Source organism: Corvus kubaryi, unplaced genomic scaffold (genome assembly GCF_017639235.1).
Source record: "Corvus kubaryi isolate FWS band 111438036 unplaced genomic scaffold, C.kubaryi_AGA036_p1.0 37396, whole genome shotgun sequence".
Taxonomy (NCBI): domain Eukaryota; kingdom Metazoa; phylum Chordata; class Aves; order Passeriformes; family Corvidae; genus Corvus; species Corvus kubaryi.
In genome coordinates, this window is record NW_024581135.1 from 18,469,098 (window position 1) to 18,490,098 (window position 21,001).

At 37.4% G+C, this 21,001-nt stretch overlaps 1 protein-coding gene across 3 annotated transcripts; it reads right to left on the reverse strand.

The window, feature by feature from the left end:
• Nucleotides 1-1,223: 1,223 nt before the first annotated feature.
• Nucleotides 1,224-20,953, reverse strand: GALNT3 (polypeptide N-acetylgalactosaminyltransferase 3). Of its 3 annotated transcripts, none has more exons than XM_042041403.1 (12): nucleotides 20,849-20,953; nucleotides 18,008-18,095; nucleotides 12,629-13,223; nucleotides 11,126-11,298; nucleotides 9,773-9,922; nucleotides 9,295-9,529; nucleotides 8,454-8,571; nucleotides 7,882-8,082; nucleotides 6,686-6,817; nucleotides 5,952-6,053; nucleotides 3,155-3,307; nucleotides 1,224-2,681 (listed from the first exon to the last, which is right to left on the reverse strand). In XM_042041403.1, the coding sequence occupies exons 3-12, from the start codon at nucleotides 13,135-13,137 to the stop codon at nucleotides 2,559-2,561; spliced, it is 1,896 nt and encodes a 631-aa protein (XP_041897337.1). In that variant the 5' UTR covers nucleotides 13,138-13,223; nucleotides 18,008-18,095; nucleotides 20,849-20,953; the 3' UTR covers nucleotides 1,224-2,558. The 3 variants fall into 3 exon arrangements, 2 of the variants coding, with proteins under 2 accessions (XP_041897337.1, XP_041897338.1); XR_006018250.1 differs by lacking the exon at nucleotides 1,224-2,681 and adding an exon at nucleotides 5,186-5,567 and having other exon boundaries at nucleotides 3,221-3,307; XM_042041404.1 differs by lacking the exon at nucleotides 18,008-18,095.
• Nucleotides 20,954-21,001: the final 48 nt, after the last annotated feature.

Consider the following 21,001-nt stretch of genomic DNA (forward strand, 5'->3'; position numbering starts at 1 on the left):
TAAGACTGAACAGCTATACTAAGTACTGCAAAATACAGACGAAAATGTCACAGTTTCAGGAACTGTGATAGTTAACATACCTTAAAAAAATGATATGTATAATATGTATTTTGTACTAGTGCCCTACTGACCCTTTGACCTGAAAAGAAGTCTCAAAAAATGGAAGGAAAATCTTAAAAAGACCATTTTTAAATCACAGAATTAATTTCCCTTTCTATATCTAGAACTAAGGACAAATATAATAACTAGGTGAATTGCTATATCTAATGTCTGCAAAAAACAGCTACATCTATTGCTGTATCTGCTATGATATGATCTTAGATTACTAGTTTAAAAAACCAAAAAAGACAAAGTGGAGCTTCTCTAGCACTGCTTAGTAAGAGGTTCCTACCTCCAAGTGCAACAAAACACTCGTTTCCTTGCAATTTAAATTCTACTCTGGTTTGAAATGTTAGCTCTTAAAAAAACTGAAACAACCAACAAAACCCCACCTGATAATGAGTAGAGAAATGATGTTTCATATATGCATATCCCAATCTGACAAGCTTGTAAGAGAAACAGGTTGCATGAAGAAATTTCCTTCAGTGATATTAAAAATACACATTTTCTATATAACATGAACTGAGAACTAAAAGAACAAGCACTTTTAAACTGGTATGCTAATAAATACCTTGTCTTCTAGAACAGGTTCCTTGGACACTGAGTTTCTATTCCAAACCTGAGGTTCAACACAGCACAGCAGCTCTGTGTGTAATCTCCCATCCTCTATTTATACTGTTCAACAATTTTCGCATAGACCTGCATTCTGTTTTTCCTGAACTCCCCCATTTTATCCACCACATTTGTTGCACTTCCAATATTGGTTTTATCTGCAAAAGTAGTAGTACCTTGTATTCCATTAACAAATTAAAATATTTATCAGAGGACACAGGTGGATCTTTGTGCAGTGTTGTTCTACACAACCTTCCAGTTTCAGTGGTATAATTAACCCTTCCTGGTAGAGTCTTTTCAACAATTTCTGTTCACACTGTATCAAGTTATTTTAAGTTGTACAGCTTTAACTTCATGGGATATTCTCACAGGTGTCTCCAAAAGCCTTACAAAGGCTGAGATACAACTCAAAGGCATTAGCAAGCCAGAAAAAAAATTAAGAGTTAATGCTTCTGGAAAATTATCACTGGTCCTTGCTTATTCACTTTTTTGTCTTTTAGATGACTTATAACTACTGAAAGGATTTCTTGCTTTTATTCAGAAACTGAACTCATTAGTCAGGTACCACTGAATTATGTACAGACAGGCTCCCTCCCCACCACAGAAGTAAAAAAACCCCACATCAGCATCCATTCACCCACCAGACCTAAGTTAGCATTTATCTATTACTTATTTACTAGGACAAAATAACAGATGTATTATTAGTGTACTTTGTCCTATTCAATCTTAACACCCACCCCTTCTCAGCTTTATATTTGATCATGCAGCCAAATACTTTTGTTTTAATTTTACAAATTTTAAAAAATTGATTATATATTTGATTATGCTATATTATTTTCTATAATTAGCAAACTAGTTAGAAAGGCCAAGATCTCACTCAGACTGATAATTCTGAGATCAGTCCTTTGTAAAAGGGGAAACAAATAAGAAAAAAAGATCATTACACAAGAAATTTGCACAAGAAATTACATATGGATAACATTAGAAACCTGTGAGGTAAATATTGCATAAATCACTAAAAGGTAGGGGCAAAAGTTTAGTAGATAACATGTAATTTAAAAGCAATAATGAACAGAATGATGAAAAAATGTGTGACTGTTAAGCAGCTCGGAAGCCTATTATAATACAACTTTATAATAAATTTTTAAGTTCATGAAATGTAAAAATATACAAAAAGTTTTGGCTAAACAAAAGATTAGTATCAAAATAAGCAGATTTTCCATTAAAATAATCATAAATACATATTTTAGTGAGAATTACTTTTTTCTACTACAAAAGAACTGACATTCTAGAAGCTGAGCACAATGTGGTGGCTTATTTGGCTTTGACCTGACAGTCAAATATTTAATTTTCCAAGTGAAGGAACTTAAAAAATATTAAGGAAGTTTTACTGAGTAAAGTTAATTACTAAAAAAAATAAGTCAGCCATTTGAGCATAAAAAGATACATATAAAGTGTATTGGGTTTTAGACAGTAGACAATAATTTCTTGCAACTCTACAGAGAAAATTAGTCTTCTTCAGCAGTACTTAAAAAATGCTGAAAAAACCCCCTACGTATGGCTCCCAAGGTGAAAGAGAACTAATAGGATCCATAAATCAGTGGTCAACATATAAAGTCTTATCACAGAAATATTGTAAACAAAAAATAACCAGGATCCCAATTATCTTTGGTGTAACAGACTCTTAAGAAATCACTGCTGACACATTTTATATCCAACTTAAGAGGGAAAAGACACTGTTTAAACATTTTGCATTTGAACTATCATGTAAAAATACAGTATATGTATATGATCACAGTTCAAAATGGTTCTTTTAATAAACTGCTTCTGGCCTATAATATTAAATCTTAATCGTTCTGGCCAAAGATCCATTTCTGGAAAGGGTCTGACGGATTACAGGATGCCAAACTCGGGTGCTCTCCGTTTCCTGTAAGGCACATACGGAGTGCTTCATTGTACAAAGTTTGATCCTAAAGTGAGTAAAAAATGGAGGAAAAGAAAAAGTGAACAAACCATGAGCATGCTATTTCCCCCCACGGTTCCTCCCCTAAGCTGATTTCTAGAGTAAGCTCATGCAGGTGGTGCAGAGGGGACTAGAAAATACGTAAGTAGTATGCAAGTGCCAACTTGCTTTGTCAAGAAAATTTTGTAAAATATTTTAAAAGATACAAAACATCTGAATTGACTTCCAGGTGGATGTCTAGACAAACAAACTAGAGGATATCAACTGGTTTTTTAAGTGACATTCCTACTAGTGACATCGCATTTTGATGTGGAACTGAAAAGCTGAAATTATCTACATTTTCCTGCCAAAACTAAACTTACTCTTTTTTGGCTTGAGAGTATTTGTTTTGCTGGTGTTTGTGCTTTTATTGGAAATCCAAAATTAACTAATATTGAAGATCACTAACAAAAAGGCCATTTCACTGCCCAAGATACATACCTTCTGGTGCAGCCACTGCTCCTCTCCAACAGCAAAGGTTTTCTGGCCTTTGTAGGTGCACTCGCGAAGCTGCACAGGTCCCTTGGCAGCATGCAGGCAAAGCTCCTTCTGGATGTTATGGCGAATTTCATGGTGTGCAGAATATTCAAAGTACTATTTAAATAATTTTTTAAAATTTTGGTAAATAAACACAATGAAAAGTGTTAAACTAAATCAAGCCTTTCAAATTTCCATACACAAAATAATACATTTCTTTTCTCATTCAAACATTTGAGACTACAGAATAATTCCTCTGATTTTTAGCACAGACACTTCAAAAGTGTTTACAAAACTAAAAGTAGTTTTTAGTATTGATGCAATACTAATTTATACTTGTATGTATTAATTGCAAATGACACTTGCTGCATGTGTCTTATGATGCAAAATCTTACTCCCACACAAACCATATATAATCCAAGGAGACAAACTGAAGAGTGGAGATGGTTGTATGGATAACTTAAATTTTGGCATTTATTGACCTTAAAAATCTGTACTCAATTCTGTTGTTGGATTTTGTTTTTTCTTAGAGCAACCAACAAAAGTTGTCACAGGAAACAATACTGATTCCTGTATGCCAGCTTTTGCTGCTTGATCTAAACAATAAATGGAACAATTGGATGCTGTTACATCCTCTTGTGAGGTAACCATTAGAAAAGTAATAATAAGCATGTATTTTGTGAGCTCATTTTACCATGATTTCCTGACAGCAGAGTACTCTTAAGGCTCAGCTGTAATTCTGGTCTTAACAGGGATTTACTTATAACAGTTACAGACACAGCTGTCCTTTTACCCCTCCAGCCCTAACCTAACATCCTGATCTCTTCTATTTCCCCCACATTAACCAGCAGAATCCCTAACATTACATCTGGTTGCTACTGTTTCTTGCCTCTGTATGTCAGCAACCTTCACCATATCTTTCCTTTGAATATTAAGGCCAGGCTCAGTTACCCCCCTCTGGCTTTCCATTTTCCAATGGTCAGCAATCACCTCCTCACTACCTTGGAAACAATAGGAATAGCACTGAGGCATCTCACAGGCATCTCACTCTTAACAAACAGGCATCTCATTCTTAAGACTCTATGACCAGTATTAGTCCTCAAAACAGGTACTGACAGAAATGACCTGCTTAGTCATTTAGACACAGTAATTTACTCGTAATCTGGTAATCTGACTTAAATCTGTCCTGATTTATTTTTGGAACTTCAAAATCCCTGTAAGACCTGAAAATAATGACTTGAAAGCTAGGTCTAGAACTTTATTCATTTTGGATATTGAAATGAGCACGTTTCCAGCCTCCAATAATCTAAAAAGGAAGAATAATATACAACTGATGTACAACTCTGAAAACTAGGTTCTCTTTTCTACTCCCATTTCAAATATATGGACGAAGATGACAGCATGGGAAATATCAGCCTACACTGCTAAAAGTCTGGTAAAGAATGGAGAACAACTGAAACCAGAGCATTGTAATGAGAAGGGTTAAGTAAGCAAATATGCATCTTGCAAGCATTATCAGCAAAATCTATTCTCTGAAGGCTGGCATTTAAAGGGATTCAGACTGTTATTCTGTAGCAGGAGGGAAACCAAAAAACATAACACTTGAAAGAATAGGGTTTTAGTATAGCCCAAGATAACTTAGAAAGTGAGAATAATAGAAGCATACAGCAGATCTCTTAATACAATGTCTCTTTCTACAGTGTTCCCAAATTAATGACTGTGAGAATGTGAAAAGGCTAATAGGATTAATCCACAATCGAATAAAACCCCAAATTCAATCCTGTGAGAAGCTAGCGTAATAGGGTAGTTCTTAATCTAGACAGCATGCCATCTCTCACTAAAAATGGTTGGGAAGGTATCACCTGACTAGGATTATGTGTCTCAATTTTCACAGTGCCATCAATGGATGTCTTTTAAGACTGAAAAAAAATTTAACACCCTCTCTCCCCAAGATAACAATTATATTCTAATAAAAGCTGTTAGACCTTTGCTGACCTTTAATTATTAAGGTTCTACAGTTGACACATTTTATTCACTTTTGAAGGCAACAGAGAAGTGTGCATTTCTGGGCAGGGAAGGAGATGTTCCTTCTATTAGTATTACAGTAATGACTGAACGATTCAGTGTCTGACATCTATTGCAAGTCATATTGTAGAAGAAACAGAGCACCATTGCTGCCTCTAAGAGCTATGGACCAAAGAGAGCTCCTCTTGAACAAATGGAATCACATTATTCACTTGCATTAGCCAGTACAGGATAGGCCACTTTGACCTCACACTGTGAGGCTGCAAGCGTGATAGGGAAGTCGGCTCAGGCCTGGACACTTGGCCTCCCACTGGCCGGATTCCAACCAACATCTTCCTTGACAGTGCGAGTCCTGGTGACAGAGAAAGAAGCAATAGGAGGAAGCATGAGGAAAGGAAGAATTAAGAAGACAACACTTACAAGACAGGAGTAAGGGTGGCACGAAAAGGTTTTGCACAGAAAGGAGAGGGCAAGTGAAGCACTGCAACTGTGTCTGAAATCTGAATTTGTATGCTGAAGTTCAAACATTGGAAACGGGACACAACATGAAGAGTGGTATGGAATTTTCCTTTAACAATATATATAGGCATTAAGTATTAAAAAAAAAAAAAAAGGAAAAAAGAGATGGAGAAATTTCATATTAAAAATTAGTCAATTTCTCTAAAATTAATTAAAAGTTTTATATGGTAAAGCTACAGCAGGAGAGAGAATAAAACTCAGGTGTCAAATATTTTACCTGATTTCCTCCAAGTCCATGACAAGAATACATAATCAATGGTTTGCTGCCATGGTTATTTTCACCAACATCCAGACACATGCGGTTACCTATATTTTTTAACTAAAGAAAGGGTGTTATCAGGATAAAAAAAACTCAGTGGAATGACAAAAATATAAACTGTCTCAGTCAAATAAAAAAGTAACCTTTAGTTTAACAACAATTACAGCTGTTAGTTCATTTTTAATTTCTGCTATGCTCTAATCTAAAAATCCTGTTTTCTCAGTTGATCTTTTCTAACTAAAAGCCTACCTAGTAACTACACTGTCACACATGGAGTTATTAGCCTGCCCTGTACAATCTTACTGTTATTCAAGTTACAATTTGAACAGATTCACATGAAATACTTAAAACAGGAGGAAGGGAAAGTTACTTGTAAATACATGCTGAAAATTCATGTTCACTTCCAGCTAAGAACTATTACTTTAATTTTTTTTGTTGTTGTTTTAGCAGTGCAAAGTCTAAAGTTATTTGGCAGGGAAAATGACTTTCGACATAAATGAAAAATGAAAATTACATAGCTATTGAAAAAGCTATAAAAGGTATGCAGAAGAGATTCTTTGTCTAGACTAGTGGCAGAAAACCATAGAGCAGTTAAAGATAGCTGAAGTCTAAAAGCTATGGCTAAGGTAGTACAAGAGATCAGCAAACTTCCTGGACTATGAAGAATATAGAAAATAAGGATCTCCACTTACATATCCAGAAAACAAAGGATTCAGGTCTGGCACATACGCTTCTGGATAAACATTATTGAGATACCAGGTAAAATTTTTACACTTCAGACGCTGCCTTAAATCAAGTCTTTTTGATATGTCTCCAAATGTTTTCTGTTAGAGGAAGGGAAGTAAAGAAGATAAATACATTAACATTCATTTTGCACACATAAAGCTGTGATATTCTGTGTAGTACTACACAAGTTTTAAGCTTCCTTTGTTGACTTTTTTCTAGTTAATGCTGTAATACTACAGTTACTGCTGTCTCTCAGTGTCATAACACCACTGACATCCTGCCTGCAGCATTTCAAAGCACTTAAAAGAAAATACATTGCAAGATGGAAAAAATAGAAGTATCTTTAGTCCCAAGGAAGTTTTAACACTGTGCCATGAAGTGGGAAAGTACAAATAAGGCCATACTGATGACAGCCATAAAGCCAACTGATCTCACTAGAAGTGTAAGGTGAAAGAACAAACTGGATTAATGAAATAGTAAGCATAATATCCAGTACAATGTAGAATCTCCCAAACAAAATTCAGTTGTTTAGCTGCTGAACATGCCTAGGAAATCTAATGCTTTCAGTGATACAATAGTCACAAAAATTTATCACATGAAGGGGGAAAAATAGCTTCTAAAAGAAAATTCTAGATTCTAGCTGGGCAGAAAACTTAAAAAATAAATAAGCCAACACCCAACCTCCCTTGAAAATAACTGACATTTTTAAACAGAGACAGGATGGTTATCCATCATCAAATAAGTTTTATCCTGCTGCTAAAGAACAACAAAACCTGCTTTGTCAGTAAAAATACTAAGTAACTTGAGACTAACAAGATGACATTCTCACTCCAAAAAATAAGTTTGTTTACATTGTCTACACTCAGTAGTTTCTCTCATGCTCTTCTGGTAGTTCCTGTACCTGCACAATGCAAACAACTCAGGATTTTAGAGAAGGCATGAAAAAAACCACCAAAAAATAAACCTCACAATATCAAATCAACATTCACCACCCAAACACTTTAGTTTTCTTATGTTTGTTGGGGCTACAGCATTAAGCAACTTGAACTGTCTTTTCCTTAAAATATCTAGAATCCTTACGTACTTTGTCAATAAATAACTTTTGCTCACCAAAACTTTCACCGCAGCAAGTGTGATTTCTAATACCACCACCACCACCTACTTGTTTCACAATTTTTGCTGCCTCTGTGTTTCTTCGGTAAAATATTTCTTTATATTCATCCATCCACACTTCTGCAAGGCGAACTTGATTACGTGTGATCACCTGAGTACCTTTTGGGAAAGTATGGGGACTCTTGCTGCGAAAGACATGGCCAACAACAGAGCAAGGCATGATCTCCAACTGTCCACCACATTGCCATACCTAATAATAACATTTAGTGTGTAAGTGCACTGCAATTAGAATTCAGGGGGTGGAAAAAAATTCAGTAATATTATTGTTTGCCAGAACACATCAAACCACTAGCAAGAGTACATATATCAGGCATACCGTAAGTGAATTTCCTAATCAGATAAAACCTGGAAACTACAATGAACCCTAAAAATATCTAAAAAAAAATCAAAAACAGTTTAGTGAGTATGTTTGTATTTTATTTCACAGGTAATTAGTAATTCAATTTTCCTTGTCCTAGTTGGCTGATTGAACAGAGGAGTCAAGATCTAATACTAATTTATTCTCAAATCCCCTTACACTGTCAGCATAGAGACAATTACTAATGAGGGAGCTAAACTTACTCTGAAGGACATTTCTATATTTTCACCTCCCCATATTTCCATTTCTTCATCATAGCTTCCAATGTGTTCAAAGTAGTGTTTTGATATTGAAAAGAGACCTCCAGCAAAAGTAGGTGTTCTGCAAAAACAAAATTTTAAAGATAGTAGGGTTTTTAAATATAGATGTAAAATCATAGTGCAACTATTCTAGGAATTTCCCATGCAATTGTTAGTATTTCACTACAGTGATGCATATTCCTGGCATAGATAATACTTCTAGCACTTAAATATGTTCACAAAGAATCTCATTTAACAGCTTACTGCCATTTATTAAGAACTCATTCAGAATAATGACTGCTGGTATAAAAGAAAGCATCGGGAAAACCAATAAATTTTCTCTGTATGGAGGATATCGAGCAAAGCTATGACTCCTACAGACCAGTAACCTCTCTGTGGACAAAGCAGGCGCAATTATCATCAAAGGCACTACTGTATCAGCTTAGTATTTGGGTGCTCTGACCCTTTTTGTCATTCTTGCAAGTAAAGTGAATGAAGACACAGAATCATTGTACTGTCTCTGAAAAAACTGTGTATAATCCTCCTTTGCCCTTTCCCCCGAGGAATATTAGCAATTTCCACTGTATGTAGAAGAAATAATGCAGAGCAATTACTATCTTAAGTAGGCTATATTTTTATGAATGCTTTAAAATGTGGTTCTTAAAGGAAGTATTACAAAACACATCTAAGATGCTAAGATGTCTGATTATACTCATCTGAAAAATTAATTTATTTACAAACTGCTGTTCGTAAGAAAAACTCCATGGAAACAGAAGGATTTAAACAGTGCTCAAATAATGTTTACCTAATTGGATAGGTTTCATCCTTTCTTCTTTTATTCTCATGTTTAGGAAGAGACTCCCATCCAAAGGACAAACTCCAATCAAAATTTCCTCTGTTGTGGTTATGCCCATAAGGAGATGGTTTACTGAATTCAAAAGTATTGAGATCTATAGAAGCAATGTCAGGGCTTACAACAGCAACAGGGTTCTCAGCTATTCTTGCCAACAATGGCTCTAACCAGCCATAAAAGCATTCACCTGTGGAGAAAATGGGAACACTGACTTTTTGCTTGGCTATAAAGTAGTACACAGGGTATGTTTTAACATCCAGCAAGCCATTATGGACGATTTTTAAATAGCATTGCTAATTATACTTTTGAGACTATGAAATAGGAAAGATGATATATTGCTAACATTTATAATTCATAAAAAATCTTCAACATTAAATCAAAGACAACAGCATTATAAACCAGACCCGGCACAGTTACAGGTTGCACTTACAATGAGCATCCAGAAAAGTGAGGGTCTCTCCTGTTGCTACTGAGGCTCCCAACAAGCGTGCAGTGATCAGACCTTTTCTTTCCTTTTGACGGACTACTTTAACTATTTGAAACTGTTTCACATATTCATCTAGTTTATCACGCAGGTATTCTAGAAAGAGCAATCAGTGTCAGGATATTCAGTGTACATACATGCCACTGCCCAAAATGTTACACTATTAAGCTAACAAGATAAACAACTCACACTAATCCCAGAAATTACCTCAACATCAAAGCCATAAAAATTCCTGTCCGCTGAAGGTTATTTTTAGGAGCTGAGGTTTTTGGGGGTAGGGGTGTAGGAAGAGGTGACCAGCAGAGAACAGGAGATGGAACATTAAAATAATTCTGAACAAGAAAGGGTGTGCTAGTACATCTCTGCTGCAGTGATAACCATTTGAATTTCAATTCCATTTTCATAGCAAATGGATCTCGTACCTACATTATCTGCAGAACATGCGAATTTTTTCCTTAATTGATGGCACACTTACAGAGTTTTCAAAGGCTACAATATTTACAGCAGCAACAGAAGCCATAAAAAAAACTGTTTAAATGTTCAAAGTTTGAGAAGGAACCCCACATCTCATTAAATATCCCACATCATCTTCTTTATTCTGCCCATCCGTAGTATTAAACTATACTACTGAACATATTTCACATCCAAGTGTCTCAATATACTCAATACAGAATTGCAAAAAAGTGTAAATACATTAATAGAAGAATGTATGTATAGACTTGTTCATCTAAAGCTAAGCATACAAAGATTTTTGAACTTGCATTTGTCTTCACACTAAGTATATATTTATTTTTGAGATTCAGCTTGACCGTTGAAGATTATTTTTCCATTAAATTATTTTACTATCTAATAAAGACACTTCCCTTCATATTAACGAAATTAATTTGCATAAAGACAACCACTGATAAAATGCAAATTCCTACAACTCTGGGCCAATTTATACTTGGATATTTTGTTCTACAAATTGCAGTTGGTTTGAAACACAAATTACAATGATACTTGTCATGCAAGCAGTTATGCAGTTAAATCAGCATCAGAACCGGAAAAAATAGATATGGGGTTTAAAAACCTTTTAGAGCACAAGAATTTAATATTTGACTACCTTATGGAAAAACAAGATTGGGGAGGGCTATTTTAAATCTAAAAAAAAAAAAGAAAGAAACAAAACCACTTAGAATACTGTTATGCATGTCAAGAGTGGTAAAGAGACATCCTCTTAGCCAATTTATCTGCAATCCCAACATGCCTTCAATAAAAAAAGCAAACAGGAAAAGAAGCAAAACCAGAAAGACTTCTTACCATCTACACTGGCATCATCCACCAAAATAATCTCCTTTAGCAGTATGGCAGGAGATGTGTACATCACACTGTGAACGGTTCTGAGCAGAGTTGACCACGCTTCATTATGGAAAACTATGATAATGCTTGTGGTTGGCAATGGCGGGCAACGCTTAAACTTTTGTTCAATACATCTACAGATTAGAAAGTGTCAGGGGTTACAAAATGGACAATAATTTTTTACTCAAACTCTTAAAAGAAACTTTTCTTTCTAGTACGAAGCTTTATAACAATGAACATTAAATATTTCAGCTTCTCTGTTTTCTATCCCAGTACTGAAGTGCAAAGGTAGGTACTTCAAACGGAGCAGTTGTTCAGAATATTTAAAAAAATATTATGACTGAGAATTCCACTTGAACAACTTAGTTCTGCTTCTGTCTCACACACATTTGAGTACATTTCATATAACACCCAAGCCTTCTTCAGGAAAAAATGTTATTCTATTGACAGCAGCAGGTACTGACTGAGCTGACTCAAAAGTCACCATTACTGCTGAAACCTAAGAATACAAAGAAAAATATTTATTAGAAAAATGCAGCGTTTACAAGGAAAAATACAACCTATCCAATTCAAATTTCAAAGTTTTGAAGAAATACTATGTAATCCTTACAGCAGCATATCCCATTCAAGGGATACAATTTTAAACCTACAGTTTTTCAAGACTGACATATCCTAAACATAATTTTAGATCCAACGGCAAGTCAAGATGACAATGCTGTTTTCTGTATTCATAAGTTGCACACTTAGTGTTTATTGCCTGTCAGCTTCAGGGACTGGAAGACACCCCAAGGTAATAACCACAGTCACTGCCTCACAAAATACACAAGCAAAATCTCCCCAGTTATGCTCTCGGAAAGGTTATGGTGAGCTGCACCACATGTATCATCAGTGGCTCAGTAAGTTTAGCCACTTCTGCCACAGATGGCTGACAGCATTTCATCTGACACTGACAGAGACTCATAACTAAACCCACTCTCCCCAAGTCCTGCAGTCTATATTTATAAAATTTTTCAATACTACAAGATTGCTGCTGAGACCTTCCATTACCTTGCTCAACAGTTTACAATTCCTAATTTATTAAATTATGCCAGTGGTTTTACTAACACTGAATACTAAAAAAATGGGGGGTGGTGTTTAAATTGGAAAAATGTTGAAACCACATTTTTAGTTTTCTTCTAAGTAAAACTTAGCAGGCTTCCTGAAAGCTACTCAGAAATTTTAGCTTAAAGGCAAAAGCAGAACACCTTATTTAAATATGGTTACTTTGAATTCAAAGCCATGAAAGAAGTGAGCTTTTCTAAACATTCTTGGCTTTGGCACTGTGGATCATTATGTACAGCCAATCATTATGTATAGTTAGGAGACTTTCCTAAACTATCACCTACTGCTGAACTCTCAAATCACTTTGCAGTCTGAATTTCTGAGAAGTTTTTCAACTATTAGAACATACACATTTAAACTTACTCAGGAGGTCGAGTGTCTGGTCCAAGATCTCGATGTAAAGAAATCCTGTCACTTGCAAATGCATTAAAACAGTGTTTCTCTTCTCCAACCTGTTTTTCTTTCTGTTCTTCTGAATTTAAGTTGATGGTTTTAAATGCTTTTCCAGAAGCTCCAGGAGCATTAGGATCTTGAAGGGGCCGATCTAGAAAGGGTTTTAGTTCCACTGGAGTATAGTGCCCTGGCAAACAGTGTCTCTCTCCAGGAATCTTAGTTTGCCTAACAGGTGCTTTTATCTGCATTTTTGGCTTTGCACCTTTGATATTGTTCATAGCATTTAACACAAGACCAAATACATGACTTTTCTTTCCAAGAACTGGCTCAATCCCTGCTTCATCCTTGAAATCTTGAACACCCACTTCTCTTTGTAATAAAAATAAAAATACCAGAAAGACAAACACAATAATGCTGAACTTCCAAAGTTTCCAGTGAAAAAATGCCTTAAATAGTTTAGGTGTCTTTTTCAAGGCCATTCTAGTTTTAAAAATTTTCAAACAACAGACGTTTCTGTGAGTGCTGTTCTTCAAATATGTCACAGCATTTCTTGAAATTATAGCACCTGTAAATTAAAACAAATAGTATTCATTTAGACATCGAATATATTTAACTATATACAGCCATAAGAAATTAATGGAGAGGAATTAATTCACAACTCCCAAAAATCAAACGTTACACATGCTACATCACTTAAAGAGACATCAAACCTATCTATAAGATATCCAAAATGCCCTTCCCCTGTTTTTTGTTTTGGGTTTTATTTTTTAAATACACTTCACATTGAAGAACCAGAAACCAGGAATACCAACAAGAATAAAACAGTATTTCTACACAGTGCCACTATTTCATATTTATTTTCTTCCAATTAGTTTGTTTAAAATTAGAAGAAAGTGTTGTATAAAGTCTTGTAGAAGCAGGGAATTTTAGTTTGATGATGGGACAGAAGAGAAACAGGTGGAATCCATACATTAGTTCAAGCTGCATGTCAGAAAGAGCCACATGGAAAGTGAACTATAAAGATAGGAAAGACTTCTCAATCAACTTATTTCAACAATTTTAAAGTTTCTGCCACTATTTTTTTCACAGACAAGTAATTATTGAGTTGCTTTCAAAGATGAAACTATGAAAGACATTTGAGGACTACCAAAATCTGAGTAATTTGAATTAAATTCTCTTTGCCAAACTGGCAGTTTACAAGAAGAAGATGCATTCTGCAACCAGCCTGAATAGCTGGGATAGCTACTCAGGGAATAGCTTCATTTTTGTCTAAATTGCATGTATGCGAGTCCAGAAGAAAAATGAACAGCATCTAGCTAAAAGCCAAAGTTAGTTCCCACTTGTTAACTACTGACCACAAAATTGCAAAAAACTTCTATTTATTCCTCTGAAATACAAGTAGATCTTAATTGGAGTAATATATACTCAGGAAGAGATACAAGTCAGAGAAAACAAAAAACCCCCACCCCTCACCTGGTTTCCTTCAAGTATTTGCAGGAGAAACTAAGCATCTGGATTCTTTCACATTATACTGTATTTCAAAGCTTATGTCAGCTTAATAAACCCATACATTCAAACTACAGTGTTTTTACAACAGAGTTATTGTTAAGAGTGCAAAGAGGAAGCATATTACAACATACTAAAAGGTACCAAAAACACGCTTCACAACTCACAAAATTTAAAAAAACCAAACCAAACCAAACCAACCAGTCCACTTCTGTCTGTGTCACATTTTATTTTCCCATTTTTCCTTACTGCTGAAACATTTGAACTGCAATACCAATACCTTTATAGTGGAAGACTACAAATAAAAACTTTCCTTCCCAATGAAAGGATTGCAACCAAATTACCAAATTACCAGGTTGAAAAATGTCTTGTTTTCTCACAGTGTCTGGTGGGTTGATCTTGACTAGCTGCCAGACAACAACCCAGCCACTCTCTCGCTTTCCATCCTCAACATGACAGCGGGGACAAAATAAGATGGAAAACCACATGGGTTGAGCTAAGGACAGCATGATCAGTTACCAGTTACTGTCACAGGGAAAACAGACTTCTAATGATGAATTTGAATTTACTGCCAATTAAAAATAGAGTAGGATGGTGAGAAACAAAGGCTCAAACTACCTTCCCTGGCTCAGCTTCATTCCCAATTCTTCTATCTCCTTTCTGCATAGTGGTGCAGAAGGAATGACTAATAGGGCTGTGGTTAGCTTGTAAGACTTCATCTCTAGCACTCCTTCCTCTGCACGCTTTTCCCCTGCTCCAGCACGGGTTCTCTCTGTGCAGCACAGTACTTCAGCATAAACTGCTCCAGCATAGGCCATCCACAGGTTGCAGTTCCTGCCAGGATCTTGCTCCTGCAAGGGCTCTCCATAGGCTGCAGCTTTCTTCAGGGTATATCCACCTGCTCTGGCCTGGGGTGCTGCACAGGCTGCAGAGTGGACACTTCCTCTGGGGTGGTCCTTCATGGGCTGCAGAGTAATTCTTCTTCACTGCAGTCTTCTCCATGAGCTGCAGGGGGAATATCTGCTCCAGTGCCTGGAATACCTACTCCCCTCCTTCACTGACCTTGGTTTCTGCAGGGTTTCTTATTTTTCTCACTCCTCTTTCTCACAGCTGCTGTGCAGTATTTTTTACCCTTTCTTAAATACCTCATCACAGAGGCACCACCTGCTACACTGGGTGGCCCAGTTTTGGCCAACAGTGGGTCTACTTTACAGCTGGCTCAAACCAGCTGTGTCCAGCCCGGGATGAGAGTGTGGACGTGGAGGGGTAGCCCCATGTCTCTTATCACAGAGGCCACCTGTGCAGTCATCCTCACCTCCTAACCCTGCCATGAAAGTGCAATATACAATGTAAAACACCAACCGTATGTACAGATTAGCACCCAGCACTGCAGGGGCGACAGTCTCTGCAGGTTGCTAACCAGGAATGCTTTCCTAACACCATCAAAAAGAAAATCACATTACTGTTTCTCAGTACACCATGCCCAAGCGTGTAAGATACTGGTAAATCTTAAAGCTTAGAAATCAATAAGCACTATAAATATATCTTCCTCAAATGGAAAAAAAAGAAAACATCTTTATATATATACCTATATCTATCTATATATATATCTGAAATACATGGTGTCATAAGATGCCTTAGAAACAAGAAACGTGGAGCATGCTGCCACAACACACATGAAATGTGTCTGTCCCTAGAAAAGACAACTCCCTTGAGTTAGGTGGATTGTGGGAGACAGCAACACAACTTACCCCTTTCTGTGTGGATTAGTACACTCTACTAGCATACATGGCAGCAGGCCGTGCACAGAAACAAGAGCAAGTGATGTTTCTTTAAGAAAGGATCAAGTGACAGCCTTGGAATAGTATGTGCAGCAAACACCAAGTGGACAGAGGCTTGATTGCCACAAGCATACAGCAAAACCTTTTGATATAGACAAATGCTGAATGTATCTTTGTTGACAAAATATCTGATAGGGATATTGCTTACAATAAGAGAAGAGTTCTTTGTTGCACAAAAAAACCAGCAGTTCCAGAACAGAAGCTACATTGTCCAAAGAACATTTGCCATGAAAGCTGTATCTTACTTAGGGTTTTTTACCAGGATAATTTTGTAGTCAGAAATACAATCTTTATTCCCCACAAATGCCTCTCACATTTTCAATAGCATAGCAATGTGTCAGTAAACACAGACCAAGCTACTATTCAATCCTCCAGGACATGCTGAAGAAGTATGTGGCATGATTAAACTCCCTGGGGTGACTGTTTAGCAAAGTGTTTAATCTTCTCTTCATTAGTGTTGTTTTCACTAATAGTAGTCTGGATTCTTACAGCACTTTGAAATAACTAGCCCTAAACATCTGAAGTTGGATTTTTTTTTTTAGGAAGAAAATAACCAGGAAACTAAAATGTACTACAAAAGTCTTCTAAAAGTGCCAAAAAGCAGCTGCCACACTACTTCAAACCACATCACATGGGCAGTGTGAGAATTCAATGCAGTCTATGTTACATTATGCCACCCACTGGTTCTGATGTCAGACTGTCTGCAAAAACTCTTACAAGAAAGCCTTGCTAATGTGGCCTACAAGCAGAAAATTATGATTTTTTTTTTGTTAGCTTGATCTGAACAACACTGTAGAGAACCATCTTTTATAAAAAAGTGAAAGTATCATTAACCCAAATCAGCAGAAATTCTTTCAAACCATGCGAGTGAGACAGAATTCATTGGGGTTAGTATCAACAATACACCTGATGTCAGTTTTTTTAAAAAAACTATTTTAAAATCTACTTTTCTTTTATCCAAATGTTAAATAGGTTTCAAATGTTTCCTTACAATATTGCTTATAGAACATAAAAACCTAAAAAACCCTAAAAATACTAAAACCAAACCAAAACAAAAATCCTAAAAAATGGGAAAAATAGGGAAAAAATGCTTCGGAATTATTCTAATCACAACTCTTTTAACTAGATAACTTGGCTTCAACTTAATCTAATTCTTCTATAATTCCAGAAGCACAGTCTCATAAAAAGCTTGTCTATTTTTCCTTGTTATCAAAGTATACAATGCCTTTCTCAAACCTTACAGTCCCCTTCATCAGAAGGTGGCTGTGCGAATAAAAACACTGAGCAAATACTTTAGAAAAAAACCAAACAAACCTGACAGTGATGATCAACTGTTCTCGCCAAATTAGCAAAACTCTGACAAATATACTTCAGGATATTTTAACTGTTATAAGTGCTACTTCCACTACTGGTATTTCTGAATCTAAAATTCTAGACAGGGCTTTTTGTTTTCTTTGCATGAGTATCAATGTAATTGCTACTAAAACATTAGTTACTGAAATAATCAGTTCAGTAAATGATATTTTCATCTTCTACCACCATGGAAATTGATGCTTTTTTCTACTGGAAAATAAATAAATAAATAAATAAAGCACTGAACAAAACTGTTTGCACTTCCTAGAAGTACATCCCAGAGGAACATCCATTCACATAAGCACCTTGGTGACAGACTAAGAAACATCTAATTCAGAATGAACCTTTCATAAAGGTTTAGCTTTATATCGAATAAGAAGGTTCTTCATAGAATCAAAACCATTCAAAAGCACTTCAGAAACTGGGAATAATTACACAAGTTGCTAAAGTTTAGCAAACTATGCTACTGTTTACAAGAACATTAGCCCTTGACTTAGGTAAAGGAACAAATGATGAAATGTACAGAAGTTAAAGACTAAAGACATGAAAATGAGAAACAGAATCACCTGTCTAGTTTCTATCTCCACACTAGTTTATCTGTTCCACTCAGAATTCCTACTGAATGCGCTCCTAAATAGGGTACACATACCTAAAAGAAATAGAAATTCATTAAGCCCAGGTGCTATTCCTCCGGGTACATTCTTTGAAGCTCAGCCAGTAGAAGTGTGGTTCCACTCCTGAAAAAAATTATAAGAGGAATACTGAATGTGCTCGGTTCCTGGGCCTTCATTTTAGAAACACTAATGGCACAAGTTATTCTACCAAATACTGGATGCAACCTGCCTCACTGATTATGACAGAGAAATTAGAAGCTGTACTTTCTGGATGAGCATACTGAAGAAGGCTGAAGAAATTCTGAGCAACAGCAGCACAGAACAGCTTGCTGAAACACAACTTAGTCAAGTATCTCCTTCAGCAGTTGCATTTAGATCAAAAAAATAAATGAGGAAAAACCCCAAACAAACCATCACCAAACCTCCTTCTATGTATTTTAATGGAAGTGCTTCAAACTTTCACATGCTCTTTCAAAGTTAGCATGACTATTTTTCTACTGCCAAGCACTGCAAGTGATAGGCAGAGAAGAGAGTTCCCTTTGACAACTGATAGCATAGTAAAAATATACAGTAACCATATTTTATAAAAGTTTTTATGGCTTATTTTTACAGAACTGGGATATGTTATGCACTTATCTCAAATTTAAATTTCACTCAACTCTGTATTTTCCTTATTTTTCCCTTGGTCAGATTGTTTTGGGCCACCATTTAAATTATTTCTGACTGTCCCTAAAAATGCAATGATGAAAAGGGAGCATGATAGCAGCTGTAAAGTACTGTTTTAACTTAGAAGGATTAGTGTATCATTTTCATTTAAGCACCAGAAGATAATGTCTGGACCATAACCAGAGGACTTCTGTTTGTTTTCCTGATTGTAGGAACATTTCTAAGATAACAAAAACATCCGAGTATCAAGTGCAGGTCTTGAAATCACAGTTTTCTAACTGGCCTTAAACTTTTGTTTAAGTGATAAGAGTAAAGCAAAGAAAGTCTCCTCGTGGGAGATTTACTGGGTTAGTGACTGCTGAACTAATATTTATTGGAAGCTCCCATAGGTGTCTTCACTTTCCACCTCTACCCACTTCAGTGTCTCTTTTCCAGCTACATTTCAGTGCTGAATAATGTCAGTCCACTGTATCTAGTCACTTGACTCCAGAATTTAATTACTAAATTATTGTCAGTTTTGTGATATGACTTATTTGTTTGTAAGCAGAACTACTTCCTAAGGCACATGAACTCAGTGAGTCTTAGGGAAAATCAGACAGTAAGTAACTAAATCTATGCTTTACATGACTAAAAAAAATCTAGTCCTTTATGGTTTAGAAACCTGAGGCACTTTCAGATCTTGAAGAAGACAGGCACAACAATGAGCAGATTAGGATGAGAAACTCTTAAGTGTTGGCAGGCAACTGACCAGCATTTCATATCATGAACATGATTCTACATTGATTCCAAAAAAAGGGAAAACCCTGGGCTAGGTAACAGCTCTTGGAACAAGCGAACCAGGCAGCAAACTTGGGCAAAGCAAAAAAAAAAACTGCCTCAAAGCAACACAGTGTGTCACCTAGAACCACAGACACTGGGGAAATGTCCCAGAGAGGGCAATTATATCTTGTTCCTGTTTTGACAGGGCTCAAGATATCCGGCCTGCTTCTGGTATTACCCCACCCCAAAAAAGGGACACGTTAAGTGGCAATAGCAGTTACAAGGAGGAGGAAAACTGGTCTGCTCTTTCCCACAGTGAAACAAAAATAGCAGTTCAGGCTCTCGGTAACTAACTTAATTTTTACTTTGCTCTGTTATTGAGAAGCCTTGAGATGACAGTAGCAGATGCCAAATTGACCAGGCCACTGAGCAAACCTGGCTAAAAAAGGAAACCAAACCCTCTAAATTGGCTGCTTTGTCTCAGGCTCTAAGTCTGGCAGCTCAGCAGCGTACCACTGGCTTTAGTCAAGACTGAATTGATCAATACAATTTATAATTTTTTAAACAAAAGAGGTCTTTTTGTTACAGAAGACTAACATGTACAATGCTACTGAGATACATACGTAACATCTGTATTTCCAGTGATTTTTTAATTTAACCAACAAAAATATTTATTAATAAATCCTTCTTTGTAAAAGAATATTTTACATAAAGTTTAAAAAAATAAAAATCCATGTCACTACGGTTTTTAAATTTAAAATACACTTTTTCAGTCAGCTCTCCAGACCTAAGCAAACATTGTCTAAGTATTGTCACCTGCTGTGCAGAAGACTAACAAACCGCCGGAGGGCAGAGACAATGCGGTAACTCTTTAAAAGCCCTTGGTATAGGATGAAATACGCCAGAGTTAGCTGGCAATGTACACAGTTGGTATCACCCTGCCGCCCCGAATCAATGCGGTACTGCGGGCAAACCCTTGGGCGGGATCCGTACGTGGCAGAGACACCTCCCTCGGTCAATACCTTCGCTTCGGACAGTGCATCCGGCCGGCATTTCCCGGAGCTCCGTGTCCGCACAGGCGGCAGCCTGGGCTCCTCGCGCACTCCACGTTCGCCCGGAGCGGAGCTCGCAGGGCTGGGTTGTCCCGGCCCCGGGAAGGCCACTGGGGCCGGCGGCCTCGGTGGGATCTGAGGGGACCGCGCGTGGAGTGTGCACGCCAAGGGGCGCCTGAGGGGGACCCCCGGGGCAGCCCCGGCCCCGTGCCCGCCCCAGGACCGCTCCCTCACCTCACGACTCCAGCCCGCCTGCCGAGCCCCGCCGGGCGCGCCCGCACGGGCTGCGGCGAGCGGACGAGAAGCGGCACCGGACGCTGTCCCGCCGCCGGCCACAGCCCTTGGAGAGGCCAAGGAGGAGCGGAGCCGCGCGGTGCCTTCCGAGGCTCCCCCACTCACCTCGTCCGGCGGGAGCACGGCGAAGGCGCTGCCGCGCGGGCGGCACCGGAGCCCCGGGAGGCCGGAGCCGGGCGGGCTCTGCGGCTTCCGCCCCGCGCCCGCCAGGTGCGCGCGGCCGGCCCCGCGCCTGCGCCCGCGTCCCGCCCTCACCTG

Bases quoted from the DNA above. Each gene is read 5' to 3' on its own strand.
- GALNT3 (XM_042041404.1), bottom strand. From the start codon at position 13,137: ATGGCCTTGAAAAAGACACCTAAACTATTTAAGGCATTTTTTCACTGG. The intron at 11,299-12,628 runs GTAAGTTTAAAT...TCTAATCTGTAG, and splicing joins CCAGACACTCGACCTCCTGA to ATGTATTGAACAAAAGTTTA. The intron at 3,308-5,951 runs GTAAAATATTTG...TTATTTAAATAG, and splicing joins ATGGACTTGGAGGAAATCAG to TACTTTGAATATTCTGCACA.